At 42.9% G+C, this 14522-nt stretch overlaps 1 protein-coding gene across 1 annotated transcript; it reads left to right on the plus strand.

Annotated features, from left to right (window-relative positions):
- The first annotated feature begins 5103 nt into the window (after positions 1 to 5103).
- Positions 5104 to 10521, plus strand: pus3 (pseudouridylate synthase 3). The gene is made up of 7 exons (XM_029712317.1): positions 5104 to 5248; positions 6903 to 7345; positions 7619 to 7896; positions 8238 to 8430; positions 8607 to 8716; positions 9007 to 9179; positions 10059 to 10521. The coding sequence occupies exons 1-7, from the start codon at positions 5209 to 5211 to the stop codon at positions 10301 to 10303; spliced, it is 1482 nt and encodes a 493-aa protein (XP_029568177.1). The 5' UTR covers positions 5104 to 5208; the 3' UTR covers positions 10304 to 10521.
- Positions 10522 to 14522: the final 4001 nt, after the last annotated feature.

Genomic DNA, 14522 nt, shown 5'->3' on the forward strand with positions numbered 1-14522 from the left:
GAACATTGATGCTGGCCCATGTTGACTCCACTGCTTCCCACAGTTGTGTCAAGTTGGCTGGATGTCCTTTGGGTAGTGGACCATTCTTGATACACACAGGAAACTGTTAAGTGTGAAAACCCCAGCAGAGTTGCAGTTCTTCACACAAACCGGCGTGCCTGGCACCTACTACCACACCCTGTTCAAAGGCACTTAAATATTTTGTCTTGCCCATTCACCCTCTGAATGGCACACATACACAATCCATATCTCAAGGCTTAAAAATCCTTCTTTAACATGTCTCCTCCACTTCATCTACACTGATTGAAGAGGATTGACATTGATAAGGAATCATAGATTCTCACCTGGATTCACCTGGTCAGTCTGTCATGAAAAGAGCAGGTGTGCTTAATGTTTTGTACGATCCATTGGAGGGGTAGGCCAAGTAGCATATAATGCTTGTCTGATTCATGTTGTTCTGATCAAAAATCTGAAGAAGAAAACAACGCGTACTCACAGAGAATCTAGGACTTCCTTCAAGTCTGAGGTTATCCTGTTGGGGTCTATGTCTCTGCTGCCCTGACCCACAGGGTTTTGGGTGCCCTAGAAATACAAGTGATAGGTGAATTATTTAGGAAACGTTTTTTTATGAAAAATGTTGTAGTTATTATTATATCAATAACCTGTTTGTTTTTTTCCCTAGTAGAATATGTTTGTCTTATTATATCAATAGCCTATCGTTGTCTTACTTATTACTTTTTCACCAATATAATAAAAAGGCTAAATAGTGGGAAATGTATGTTACTAGCCTAACCTTCATCCTGCCTGCTGGGGTTTCTCTCATTGTGACAGGTATGGGATGGTCCATGCTTCTCAGATAAGCTCACATAGGGTGTTGACCCTGCAGGAAGGACAATTGGAGAGTTTTAGTGCAGTGATGGGAGTTTAAAATTATATCAAAACCATGACGTCACAACCCTACATCATAGAGGTCCTATTAAATGACGTATTCTTGATCCTAATTCTAAATACGTTCAAAATAAGCGTACCATCTAAAATGAAAACGCTGAAATTATCACATTGGTTACTTATAGGCCTTCTAAAGTTAACGATCAGAATTGCCCATTTTATGTTCTCACGTTGAGAGTAAAAGGAATTGTTTCCAACATCAGTTCCCAAAGCACCTCTTATAGAAACGATCGAAGGGACTCAGGTTCTCACAGCCATTTCATTTGCACTAATTTTGGGGACACAAGTGTCATGGGTTACCTATGACGTACGCATCAGTGACGTTTCTTATTTATTCGACAAAGTTGCAGAAATCCCAATTACTCTGTCTCGCACCTGCGGTTTTATCTTGAACATATATTTCCTCAACAACAACAAAAAGTGTTACAAAAGCATAATACTGTATCTAATGTAGGTTCATTGTCCTGTCATGGCAAAAGTAATTTTTTATATATATATTTTTTTAACTAGGCTATAACACTTCATCGCTGTAGAACAAGTATCTCAGAGACCTTTGCATAAACCTTGTTCAATACCATTCATCAGGTGCGTAATTTGTTTAGGTCTGGCTCACAATTTCAGAAAATGGGAATAGGATAATTCTATATTTTCAGTGGAGACATCACCATTTCCATCCTTTGTTGGCCGCTTATGCCCTTACATTTGGAATAATAATTTAGCCTACGGGGTAAGACTGCCTGAAATGAGACGCTTTCAATAGGTTATTAATTTTTACATTTCAGTTCTTGATCAGAATTGTGTCACCAAAATTATAAGAATAGGCTGCATTAAGTTCCTTTTCATTTTCTTCAATATGTTGTTCTGGGTAAGTAGAAAAGTATATTTGATTTTACAGTCTGTATATCAGAAGAATTGTATATATACCCTACCATTAGTCTTTACCATTAATTTTAATAAAGCTGGTGAAAATGTTCTAATAACACCAATTTTTGTTGTTGTTGTTGAAATAATCCATTTACTGAATATATATGTAAGCCTATGTGTTATGGCATGAAGGATATATCATTTTACAGAGCACATTGCAAGGGCTAAATGGCAGATTATTATGCCAAGGTAATTGCTCATTCATTGTAGCAAAATGTAGCCTATACTTTTTATGATACTCTATTTAAAAATAAAAAAGTTCCAAACACTTTGACAGGATATTTTGATATGATGATATTTCTTCAATATTGTCTTACTAGAACTGGAACGAAATGTATTGACTTTCATCACATTTTTCTTTTTTTGAGGGTCAAAATACTAATATAGGCCTACACTCAACTATACTTAGACTTGTGTCTCAAACCACTTTTAAATGTTTTAATACAACATCTATTTGCAGTAATACTCACAGCTTTATTTCTAGGTGTCTGGCATTGCCCTCATTGCCATTGGGTCAATGTCGCTCACGACATACACAGCGATAGCGACTTTTACGGGTAGTGCGCTGTCCCGCACCTCCATGTTACTTATTGCAGAGGGCATCATCGTAGTGGGCATCTCCGTCTCGGTCATCTCCTTCCTTGGGTGCTTCGGGGCGTGGATCGACAGTCGCTCCCTTCTGGCCTCAGTGAGTAACATCCAATTCATTAGAGCTACTGCATTTTTTTGCCCTGTAACCCAAGTTAGCATTATAGCCCCATAAAGGTCCAGTGCAGTCAAACTTGATTTTCCTGTGTTTTATATACATTTCCACGCAATGAGGTTGGATTAATACTTTTGAATTGTAAAAATGATGATAATGTCGTTTTAGTGTAAGAGCTGTTAGAAAATACCTCCTAAAATTTCAGCCTGTTTTGGTGGGAGTTTTGGCCTTTCACAATGACATCACCATGCGGTAAATTAGTTAATTGACCAATAAGAAAAAAAGTTCCAAACCTCTCTACCCATAACAGCAAATGTTCAGTTTCCCCTCCCCACTCAAACCCATCCCAGACAGTCCTAGCAAAATTCTTGCTTGGGAAATAGCTTTTTGCTAAGAAGCAATTTTTTTGTTGTTGACTATTTTAATTGAAAGCAATCACAGTATGGTACTTAGGTGTTACCCAGAAATAATTAGATATTGAGATTTTAAAAAAGGCTGCATTGGACCGTTAAAGCTTATTCTTTTGGATGCCATGAGTGCAGGCTGAATCAGGTTGGAATAAACGCCTTCACACCTTGCGGTTACCTGGACCAGAATTAAAGAAATCCCCATGAGCTTGCAATACTTATAAATACTTTGCAATAACACATTTTATTTGCTCTGCCATTTAATAATGCATTTCACTGAGATCCTTGTCATGATCCTGACTATGGAGATTTTAGCAGGGATTTCCCTGAATGTCCTTTGAAGTAAGGTGAGACATGTCAATTGTGTGTTGCATTTTGGAAATGCTTTTCAGTATTGAAGATAAATATTTCATAATAAACAGCAGTGCTTCTCGAGTTCCCATGCATTTTGTTGGGCAGAAAGCTACGCCCCTCTGCCTAGCTCTGTTGCCCCCTACTTCAAATCCCACAGTAGTTTCAATGGGAAAGGTTTGAGGTTGCTGCTGCAATTGTTACATCTAAAGCCTCTGTGCGGCGCCTTGGATGAAATAGTGGGGGAACCGATGAGCTGTTTTGGTGACTGTGCTGTATAATTGCAAATGTAATTAATTATGTCCTATACTGCCCTCTGCAGGTGGATGAGACAATCAAAAAGAAAACCCGCTCTGTGATCTCAGAGTACAGCGTGAAGAACAGACCTGTCATAGATGATATTCAGGATGAGGTGACACAGTTACCACAGCTTTATTCAACTATTGGCCAATCACTATTGACAAGAACAATGATCACCTGTTGTATCCGTCAGTAACTTGCTGTGATGCATTATGAAAAAGGAAATCCATCCATTGGAAGTTGTATATTACACCTAACTGGTGTAATATAGTCTGACATTGGTTGGACGTGTGTGTGTGTGTGTGTGTGTGTGTGTGTGTGTGTGTGTGTGTGTGTGTGTCTGTTTTGCACGTGTGTGTGTGTGTACTTCATATGTTGCCCTGTATGTTGCTCTGTTGCAGTTCCACTGCTGTGGTGCAGAGAACTATGCCGACTGGTTCCGCAGTAAGGGCTGGGGCAACAGAACCTCAGTCCCAGACTCACGCTGCCTGGTGGAGTATGATTTGTGTGGCCACTTTATCAGTAAAACCACTGTATAACTGAAGGTCAGCAAACAAACGCGCGCACACACACACACACACACACACACACACACACACACACACACACACACACACACACACACACACACACACAAATGCATGCCCCTTTACAAATAGACAGACTACACACGTGCAGAACACACACACACGCACACACACACGCACACACACACACACACACACACACACACACACACACACACACACACACACACACACACACACACACACACACACACACACACACACACACACAGAGAACGAGAGAAACATCATAGTGTCATCATATTGATTGATGATAGTGACTGTATGATCCTTAGGGTTGTGTCCAAACCATCAGACAATACCCGGGGAAGAACCTGGTATGGGTGGCTGCTGCCAGTATTGGTCTGGGGGTTGTGGAGGTAAACAAATGGAAATCTGTCCATCATGTTCTATTTTTGACAGTATAAGACATGCATTATTGTGCCACATTCACACAAACAAGAGGCATATGTAGAACTTGTGTGTCAATACATTCACAGCTAACTGACTCATTTGTTGTGTCCTTTAGGTCTTTGGAGCCTTGCTTGGAATGTGTCTATTTCAAGACTTGAGACGAAGAAGCTACTAAAAAATGTACTTAAAAATGATACTATCATGGCATATTCCACACACCTGCTACTGTTAGTAAGATGCTGATACTGTGTTTGCTTGGTGTGCTTTCTGGCCACATATATTTTACCCTTGTCATTGGAAACTTTTTTAGCTTGAAATGTATTCTTTGTTGGGAATAAAGTTTATTTGATGATGTCATGCTTTATTTTTGTTTATTTACAGCCAACAACATAAACATAAAAAATATTAGTTGAAGCTGCCTAAAATACTGACCAATGAGTGTCAGAAATAAACTGCAACTCCCAGAAACCCTTACAGGAAATAAGTCCGTCTAGAATTAGCGTCTGATTCAGAACGAACTGAAGCGTTAATTCCGAGGTTGAGGCACGAGTTGAAGCATGCATTGTAACGTTTTACGAAAGTTTCTTGATAAGGAATGATAACCTTACTCATCAAAGCTACACGTCAAAGTAAAGGTAAAATATGTTGATATTATTGTGTCGTTTGTGCTGATGCAAGCTGAAACTATTTTCACTGGTGCGTCATTCTCAGAATAAAGCTAGCTAACTAGCTAGTTAGATAGCACTCGAAAGCCATTGGTTTCCATGTGTTTGATGCCATTCCAGCCATTATTATGGGCCGTCCTCCCCTCAGCAGCCTCCACTGAGAAGCTAGGGTTTTCAGCCTTTACACTCGCCTGCATTTGGCTCCACATAAACTACAATTCCGACGCTGTGTTTTTACGTTTAGAAAAGTAAATCTTCGCTTTCAAACCGGTTTTCGGTTTGAACATATGCTGATATGCCTCATGTCGGCGAGAAAATATTTCAAATAAAAATAGTTACTGTAGCAGTTTTGAACAGATACTCAAGCCTTGTGTTCTTCCAGTTGACGAGCTACATTACCTACCAAGTTATGCTTACACACAGGTGTTCAGAGCAGTTAGATAACGAATTAGCACATGTGGCTGCCTATGTCTTCCATCTGTCTAAAGTAAACAAGCGATGTAACATGGAGATATGGCAGTGTGGGAACAGTAAACCTAACCATATAAAGGTGTGTAGTAATTTAACCTTTTTAAATGTATTTTATTTGATCATTTCTTGCAGATATGAAAGATGTCTTCCTTATGTTTCCAAAAACATGTCGTGGAAATTCTAATCCAATAATGAGGAGAGACAAGGTCAATCACCAATCGGGATATGACTTTATGCTTTCCTTATTAATACGTTTTGAATAGAGTAATTAATTGCTTCTATAATAATGAGGCTGGTCGTCTCAACACTCCCAAGTGTTGTGGCGAGCAACTCTGATGTACAAACAATACAAATATATTTTATAAAAAAGATACGCCCTTTTAGTCTACATGAAAAACAACAGATGTATGGAATGGGTCACAAGGTGAAACTTGATATATAAGAAAGGAGTATCCCGGAGCCAGATAGCATTTGCTATGAAGACTGTTCTTATTGTTCAGAGTTTGGTCCCTAAGACGAGGCTCTGATCTCGTCCCTGTTACTTCATAACACAAACACCAACTCATTCTATGGTGTAAATCCAATTGTCAACTCCAGACACTCCTATCTCCTACTTCTCCCCTCTGGGCCCCATGTGACTGAGGACCAGCTGAGGGAGGAAGTGCAACTGCCAACACCAGAGTCCGAAGGGACACATTCTAATAATGACTTCAACCGTTCAATTATATAAGCATATTATGCAGTTTAGACATCTTAATTATCTATGTTACCTAACTAATTCTGATTCTTCCGCCACATGTACTGCAAGTAATCCGTGTTAATGTTTAGAGCAAGCGTCAGGGCTCTTAACAAAACTCCTCCGGTCAGAAGATACTATCGTCAATAGGCGCTAAAGCAGTTAGCGTTTATGAATGGGGTAGCTAGCTAGCTAACATGCTAACTAGATCTGAATTACTGACTAGACTAATCAAATTTATCTTTACACAGCTAGCAAGCTGTCCTGCAGCAGACAATTGTGTAGGTTAAGTTTGTATGTTAGATTTGTCACTGTCTGGTGACTAACTAAATCAGAAATACTCTAAAAAGGAATGTCTTAGACTGTGTTTGAATGTAGCTACTAACTAACTTTTTGTCATTCTAACTTACTTTCCAGATAAGTTATTTTGCCGTTTGCAAAGCAACATGTCTGAGGAATTACTACAGAGAGTGAGAGACCTGGAAGGAGAGGTGGGGAGACTGAAAACACAGCTGAGAGAGAAGATCAAGGAAGGAACTGGGGATGAGATGGCGGTGTCAACCAACTCTGATGGAAAGAAGGGTACCAGCAAGCCTGATGCTGGTGGAAGGAAAAAGGGCAAAAAAGGAAGTCGGGACCGACCGTTTGATTTCTCTGCCCATCCTCGGCGCCATGTTGCGCTCCGCTTAGCCTACCTGGGCTGGGCCTATCAGGGCTTTGCTGTCCAGGAGAACACAGACAACACTGTGGAAGCCCGGCTCTTCGAGGCTCTTCTGAAGACTCGACTGATCCAGGATCGCCAGAGTTCTAACTATCACCGTTGTGGCCGCACTGACAAAGGAGTCAGTGCCTTTTCCCAGGTCAGATAACTTGGCCTACTACACCTCTAACAATAAAATGCTAATAGTTCTTGAAGACATTGGAGCAATAGCGGGCAACCTCTCCCAACCCAACTATGTTACTTCAAATAATATGGACAAGTTTGTTATGCCTTAGGTTAAGCTGGCAAGGCCATATGGTTGCTAGCTGTCCATGCATGGACATAAACATGTATATTGTAACAAATTCCCAACTCCCATTTGGTTTTTGCCCTTATGTAGCCTTAACAGTACATTTATTTTTTCTTGACATAGGTCGTATCCATAGACTTGCGCTCCACTCAGTTTTGTGGAGGCCTAGGAGTGACTCTCCCGTCCAATGTCGACGCTGGTGTCAAGAACGAAGTGGACGTGGCGGAGCTACCTTATGTGAAGATGCTGAACAGAGTCCTGCCCCAGGACATCAGGATCCTCGACTGGTCACCTGCTCCACAGGGCTTCAGTGCGCGCTTCGACTGTCAGTCTAGAACCTACCGGTACTACTTCCCACGCGGGGCTCTGGACGTACCGTTGATGGCAGAGGCTGCCAAACGGTGGGTGGTGCCAAATTATCCGGCATGTAATTTGAAGACCAGTCAAATAAACAATGAGCCATATTGTCTTGTTTACCCTAGATTCTTTCTAGGGCAAGTTGCGAAGCTTAGGCCTTCTAAACAATATTGGCTATTGAATCTAAAAATGTCAAATGATACTGACTGAAGCTAAATTATGTAGTCAGGTTGGCAGGGGTAGGCTGGGACAACCCGCCTTGCTAGATTAAAAAGCAGGGGAAACACTTCCATTATGTTCTCACCACCACAGTTTGAAATCAAAATAGTCATTTTAGAAGCTGAACTGAATGCCCCGCGTCTTCTCCTTACTCATTGGTCTACAGCTATGAGGGCACTCACGACTTCCGCAACCTCTGCAAGATGGACGTGGGCAACGGAGTGCTGCAGTTCCAGAGGACCATCCTGTCTGCCACGGTCCAGCCTGTCCATCAAACCTCCCCTACTACACCCACTACCACAGACCCATACGACCTCTTCATATTTGAGATCAAAGGACTGGCCTTCCTCTATCACCAGGTCAGAGAATGCTCCCTGACTCATTGGACATATGTTTTCATCTGTGGCTTATTGCATATGGATGTTTTGTCACTTGTTTTTGCACTTTGGGTTTTTGAACAGCGCGTTACAAATAAAATGTATTATTATATCACCCAGTACTACCTCCATGCTATGTTGTCTGTTCTTCCCACCAGGTGCGGTGCATCATGGCGGTGCTGCTGCTGATTGGCCAGAAGCTGGAGCCCCCAGAGATAGTGGATCAACTCCTGGATGTGAAGAAGAATCCCAGGAAACCCCAATACAGGTGAGTTGGTCAAGGCATTGCTATCCAGAGACTCTAACAAAAAACACTCATTAGAAAATCAAATAACACATCTATTTTGGACAACAAGACAAGTCATTAGAAAACATGTCCGCCATAGTGCTTTGTCGTGTTCATTAGGCACCAAACGGAAGAAAACATTCAAACAGGGAGGTAATATCTGAACATGTCCAAAACTTGTCATTTATCCATTGTAAAACATTTTTGCCTTAGTGTGCCCTAATGAACACAACCCAGTACAAAAGTGAGTGGTCTTTCTATTTTTCATTCAGCATGGCGGTGGACTTTCCCCTGGTGCTGTTCGACTGCCATTTTGAGGGGTTGAGCTGGCGCAGGGAGGCTGAGGAGGTGGAACACGCCCTGGCCACGCTGCAGCAACACTGGACCCAGACAGCAGTTAAGACCCAGGTCATCCACGGCATGATCCAAGGCCTAGCGAGCACAGGTCTGTCAATCCTTCATTGAAATCAAATCCAACTTTATTTATCCCTATCCTATTGTCTACCACTGCATAGAGGGAGACTGTGTGGTCAAGCAGTATAAAGGCTACAGGTAACTGACAAAATAAAGGTAACGCCAACATAGTGTCTTTAATTGGGCGTTGGGCCACCACGAGCCAGAACGGCTTCAATGCATCTTGTCATAGATTCTACAAGTGTCTGGAACTCTATTGGAGGGATGCTTAACCATTCGTCAATGGGAAATTCCAGTGGTGGAGAACGCTGTCTCAGGCGCCGCTTCTAAATCCTCCTTAAGTCTTCAATTGGATTGAGATCTGGTGAATGAGACTCCCATGGCATATGGTTTGCATCGTTTTCATGCTCATCAAACCATTCCGGGACCATTCATGCCCTGTGGACGGGGGCATAGCCATGGTATCCAAAATAATGGCCTGCCCAGCACTTTTTATCAGTGGAGGCTCATAATAATGGCCGGAACGGAGCAAATGGAATGGCATCAAACACCTGGAACACGGTGTGTTCTGATGTATTTGATGCCATTCCACTGATTCCGCTCCAGTCAATACCACAAACGCGTATTCCCAAATTAAGGTGCCACCAACCTCCTGTGATTTTTATACATGACCCTAATCATGATGGAATGTTAATTAACTCAGGAACCATACCTGTGTGGAAGCTCCCGCTTTCAATATGTCTTGTATCTCTCGTTTCCTCAAGACTTACCATTATTTTGGCAGTTTGATCAAGTGCTATGTATGATCAAGTGTATGATCTGTATGATCAAGTGCTAGTTGTGTTATACTCGGGTTACATTGGGATTTTGTATGGGGATGTGTAATGGAACAACCCATTTTCCCCCACAGGTGGGACCTCCTCTCCCCATTGCTGGCTGATGGAAGGTACCAAACAGCGGACCTATCGGCCCTTGCTTGAGCGTCCACTCTGCGAGAGCCTGGAGTCCAGGATAGAACACTTTGTGAAAAGAGGCAGGCTTGAACGAGAAGAAGGGGAAAATGGTGGCGAAACGGTACACAAGGGCAAAAAGTCGAAGCACTCGCACAATACCTCCATTTCGTCTGTCCTCCCCGATGTGTCGCCGTCCTTCTGACCCCGGGGCCAATCAGAAACCACAAGATTGACACCTGCTAGAGAAATCGGACGTATCATATAATATTGACTGAATTCTTAATGCTGTTATTTTACTTTTAGAATATTTTTTATGGAATGGAGAAACAATTGTAGGTTTATTTGTTATTCTCTGGAATAAATCAATTTGAGATTCATCCGAAAGGATGAAACGCATGGAATAAACAAGCGTACAGTCAATAACACAATAGAAAAAAAGGAGGTAAGGCAATAAATAGGCCATAGTAGCGAAGTAATTACAATTTAGCAAATGAACAAGTGATAGATGAGCAGATGATGATGTGCAAGTAGAAATACTGGTGTGCAAAAGAGCAGAAAAGTAAATAAAAACAATATGGGGATGAGGTAGGTAGATTGGATGGTCTATTTACAGATGGGCTATGTTCCTGCTGCAGCGATCGGTTAGCTGCTCTGATAGCTGATGTTTAAAGTTAGTGAGGGAAATATAAGTCTCCAGCTTCAGCGATTTTATTTGTAATTTTATTTATAAAAAATGTAAACATTTAAAAAAGTTTTTGCAGTTCGTTCCAGTCTTTGGCAGCAGAAAACTGGAATGAAAGGTGGCCAAAGGAGGTGTTGGCTTTGGGGATGACCAGTGAGATATACCATCTGGAGCGCGTGCTACGGGTGGGTGTTGTTATCGTGAGCTGAGGTAAGGTGGAGCTTTACCTAGCATAGACTTGTAGATGACCTGGAGCCAGTGGGTCTGGCGACAAATGTGCAGCGAGGGCCAGCCAACTAGAGCATATAGGTCGCAGTGGTGGGTGGTATATGGGTACCGTTTCCCCCTGTATATAGCCTCGTTAATGTTATTTTATTGTTACATTTTATTTTTTAATTAGTAAATATTTTCTTAACCAACAATGCAGTTCAAGAAATTGAGCTAAGGGCTTGTAAGTAAGCATTTCACGGTAAGGTGTACACCTGTTGTATTCGGCGCATGGGACTTGAATGCCTTTTATGTTAAAGAATCACATTCCTTGCAGTTGACAGTGCATAAGTGAATGACTTCTTTCAGACCAAAGTGGAGAACCTCTACACTACTTATGTGGTCCCTTGTGGCTCAGTTTGTAGAGCATGGCATTTGCAATGCCAGGGTTGTGGGTTTGAATCCCACGGAGGACTAGGACGAAGGAAAATGTATGCACTCACTACTCTAAGTCGCTCTGGTTAAAAGCGTCTGTGCTACATTATTAAAATGTAAATTGCATCGAGACAATGTGTCTTTGTGCAGCTATTGTTGAGTGATTCAAATCTATAGCCCACTGATGACTTATGTCTCAGTGCAGTTTATGTGCCAAAGATGGTCGTGACATGTATACGATTTCACAAATGGGTATTCGTCTGAAAATGTGACTACTGGAAAAATTCTATGTATGTTTGCTAAATATGCAAGGTAGAGGAAAGCTACTAGGTAATTTGATTCTAGCCATGTCCATTTTTACAAGCAAAGTCTGTGGGGCATGGGTTACATAAAAGCTTGATTGTTGAGAGCCTTTTGAATTCTTAGATGTATTGCACGCTCTTCTCTGTTGATTCAAACCAACAAGGTATTTCTTGCTGCAGAAATATCCCTGGGTTCTATCAGTTTTGTAGTCTGGCCATACACTGCCTGGGTATCACACTTACTGGAAGTGTTTAGACTATGAATTTAGAGCAGATCATTTGCGGGTGGAATTTCCTGAGCCAGACCCCGCTTAAGCTACCTGACACTAATCGTTTCTGTGTTTTTTGTAGCAGTTGGCCATTGCAGAATTTGGGAAACCTTCCAAAATGCATTATCAATGTTTTCATTGTGCTGCAGAACAGAATGAATTGCAAATGAAATAGCAGGATTATCCATAGGTTTCTGTGTCCTCTCTTTCAGTGTCTGAGCATGCCCAGACCTGCTGCCTGCCCCCTTCTCTCCCTGACCACTCCCTGATCTTACCCTGCTGCCTGCCCCCTGACCACTCCCTCATCTTACCCTGCTGCCTGCCCCCTGACCACTCCCTGATCTTACCCTGCTGCCTGCCCCCTGACCACTCCCTGATCTTACCCTGCTGCCTTCCCCCTGACCACTCCCTGATCGTACCCTGCTGCCTGCCCCTTCTCCCCCTGACCACTCCCTGATCTTACCCTGCTGCCTTCCCCCTGATCTTACCCTGCTGCCTGCCCCCTTCTCCCCCTGACCACTCCCTGATCTTACCCTGCTGCCTGCCCCTTCTCCCCCTGACCACTCCCTGATCTTACCCTGCTGCCTTCCCCTTCTCCCCCTGACCACTCCCTGATCTTACCCTGCTGCCTGCCCCTTCCCCCCCCGACCACTCCCTGATCTTACCCTGCTGCCTGCCCCTTCTCCCCTGACCACGCCCTGATCTTACCCTGCTGCCTTCCCCCTGACCACTCCCTGATCTTACCCTGCTGCCTTCCCCCTGACCACTCCCTGATCTTACCCTGCTGCCTTCCCCTTCTCCCCCTGACCACTCCCTGATCTTACCCTGCTGCCTTCCCCCTGACCACTCCCTGATCTTACCCTGCTGCCTTCCCCCTGACCACTCCCTGATCTTACCCTGCTGCCTTCCCCTTCTCCCCCTGACCACTCCCTGATCTTACTCTGCTGCCTTCCCCCTGACCACTCCCTGATCTTACCCTGCTGCCTTCCCCCTGATCTTACCCTGCTGCCTGCCCCCTTCTCCCCCTGACCACTCCCTGATCTTACCCTGCTGCCTGCCCCTTCCCCCCCCGACCACTCCCTGATCTTACCCTGCTGCCTGCCCCTTCTCCCCTGACCACGCCCTGATCTTACCCTGCTGCCTTCCCCCTGACCACTCCCTGATCTTACCCTGCTGCCTTCCCCCTGACCACTCCCTGATCTTACCCTGCTGCCTTCCCCCTGACCACTCCCTGATCTTACCCTGCTGCCTTCCCCCTGACCACTCCCTGATCTTACCCTGCTGCCTGCCCCTTCTCCCCCTGACCATTCCCTGGGTTGGGTCTCTCTCTCTGAGGTTCCTTCTGAACTCTGTAGGACTTTGTGAAGCACAGAATGTCCACCTTTGAGGATCAGCATTTTTGCAATGATTAGGTTTTGCAGTGATAATACTTTTTAACACATGTACTTAAAAAAATGTGGATGAAATCTCAGCATATAACAACAGTAAATAACACCCTATAGATGTCCTGAAAGTACTTATTTGCACGCCACTGCTGCACAAACAAATCTTGCATCCACATGGCTGAACTGATGGAGAAGCAACAGGAGTAGGAGCATGTGGGCCATCAGGGGTGCTAATGGGTGTCCTCTAGAAGTGGGGGCCCTGGAGATCTGGACAACCTTGCCTCCATCCCATCGTGAAATCCTTCATTTTTATTTTATTTTATTTAACCTTTATTTAACTAGGCAAGTCAGTTAAGAATAAATTCTTATTTACAATGGCGGCCTACCAAAAGGCAAAGGCCTCTTGCGGGGACGGGGCCTGGGATTTAAATAAATAAATACAATATAAATATAGGACAAAACACACATCACAACAACACAACACCACAAAAGAGAGACCTAAGACAACAACATAGCAAGGCAGCAACACATGACAACACAGCATTGTAGCAACACAACATAACAACAACATGGTAGCAACACAACATGGTACAAACATTATTGGGCACAGTCAACAGCACAAAGGTCAAGAAGTTAGAGACAACAATAGGATCATTGTGCTGAATTTAAAAATGTAATTTGATCTGGACAGTGCTGAGAAAATAAGGAAACACTCTGTATTATTCAGAGCCCCATGAAATGACAGCATGTATACATTCTATAGCCCCTACTGAGTACTGCCTACTAGAATAGTGTTTGCTCTATAAGCCAATATGTATTCCATATACAGTGGATTGTGGCCAATGGAATGGGTGGAGTAAAAAGCCAGCAGCACTCCATATTATTCAGAGCCTCATGAAATGACACCATATACATTCTACAGACCCTACTGAGTATTTCCTACAATACTTTTACTGCGGCACCTAGAATAGTTTTTGCTCTATAAACTAATATGTATTCCGTATACATATATAGTGATTTGCATTGGGGGCATTTATTTGACCTTGGAACATGTTTAAAAACCCACATTAAATTCAAATGTCACTTAAATATGAACAAATATGAATCATTGTTAATGTTTAGACGTTTATTTTTCATACAT

The sequence above is a fragment of the Salmo trutta genome, chromosome 2 (assembly GCF_901001165.1).
Source record: "Salmo trutta chromosome 2, fSalTru1.1, whole genome shotgun sequence".
NCBI lineage: Eukaryota > Metazoa > Chordata > Actinopteri > Salmoniformes > Salmonidae > Salmo > Salmo trutta.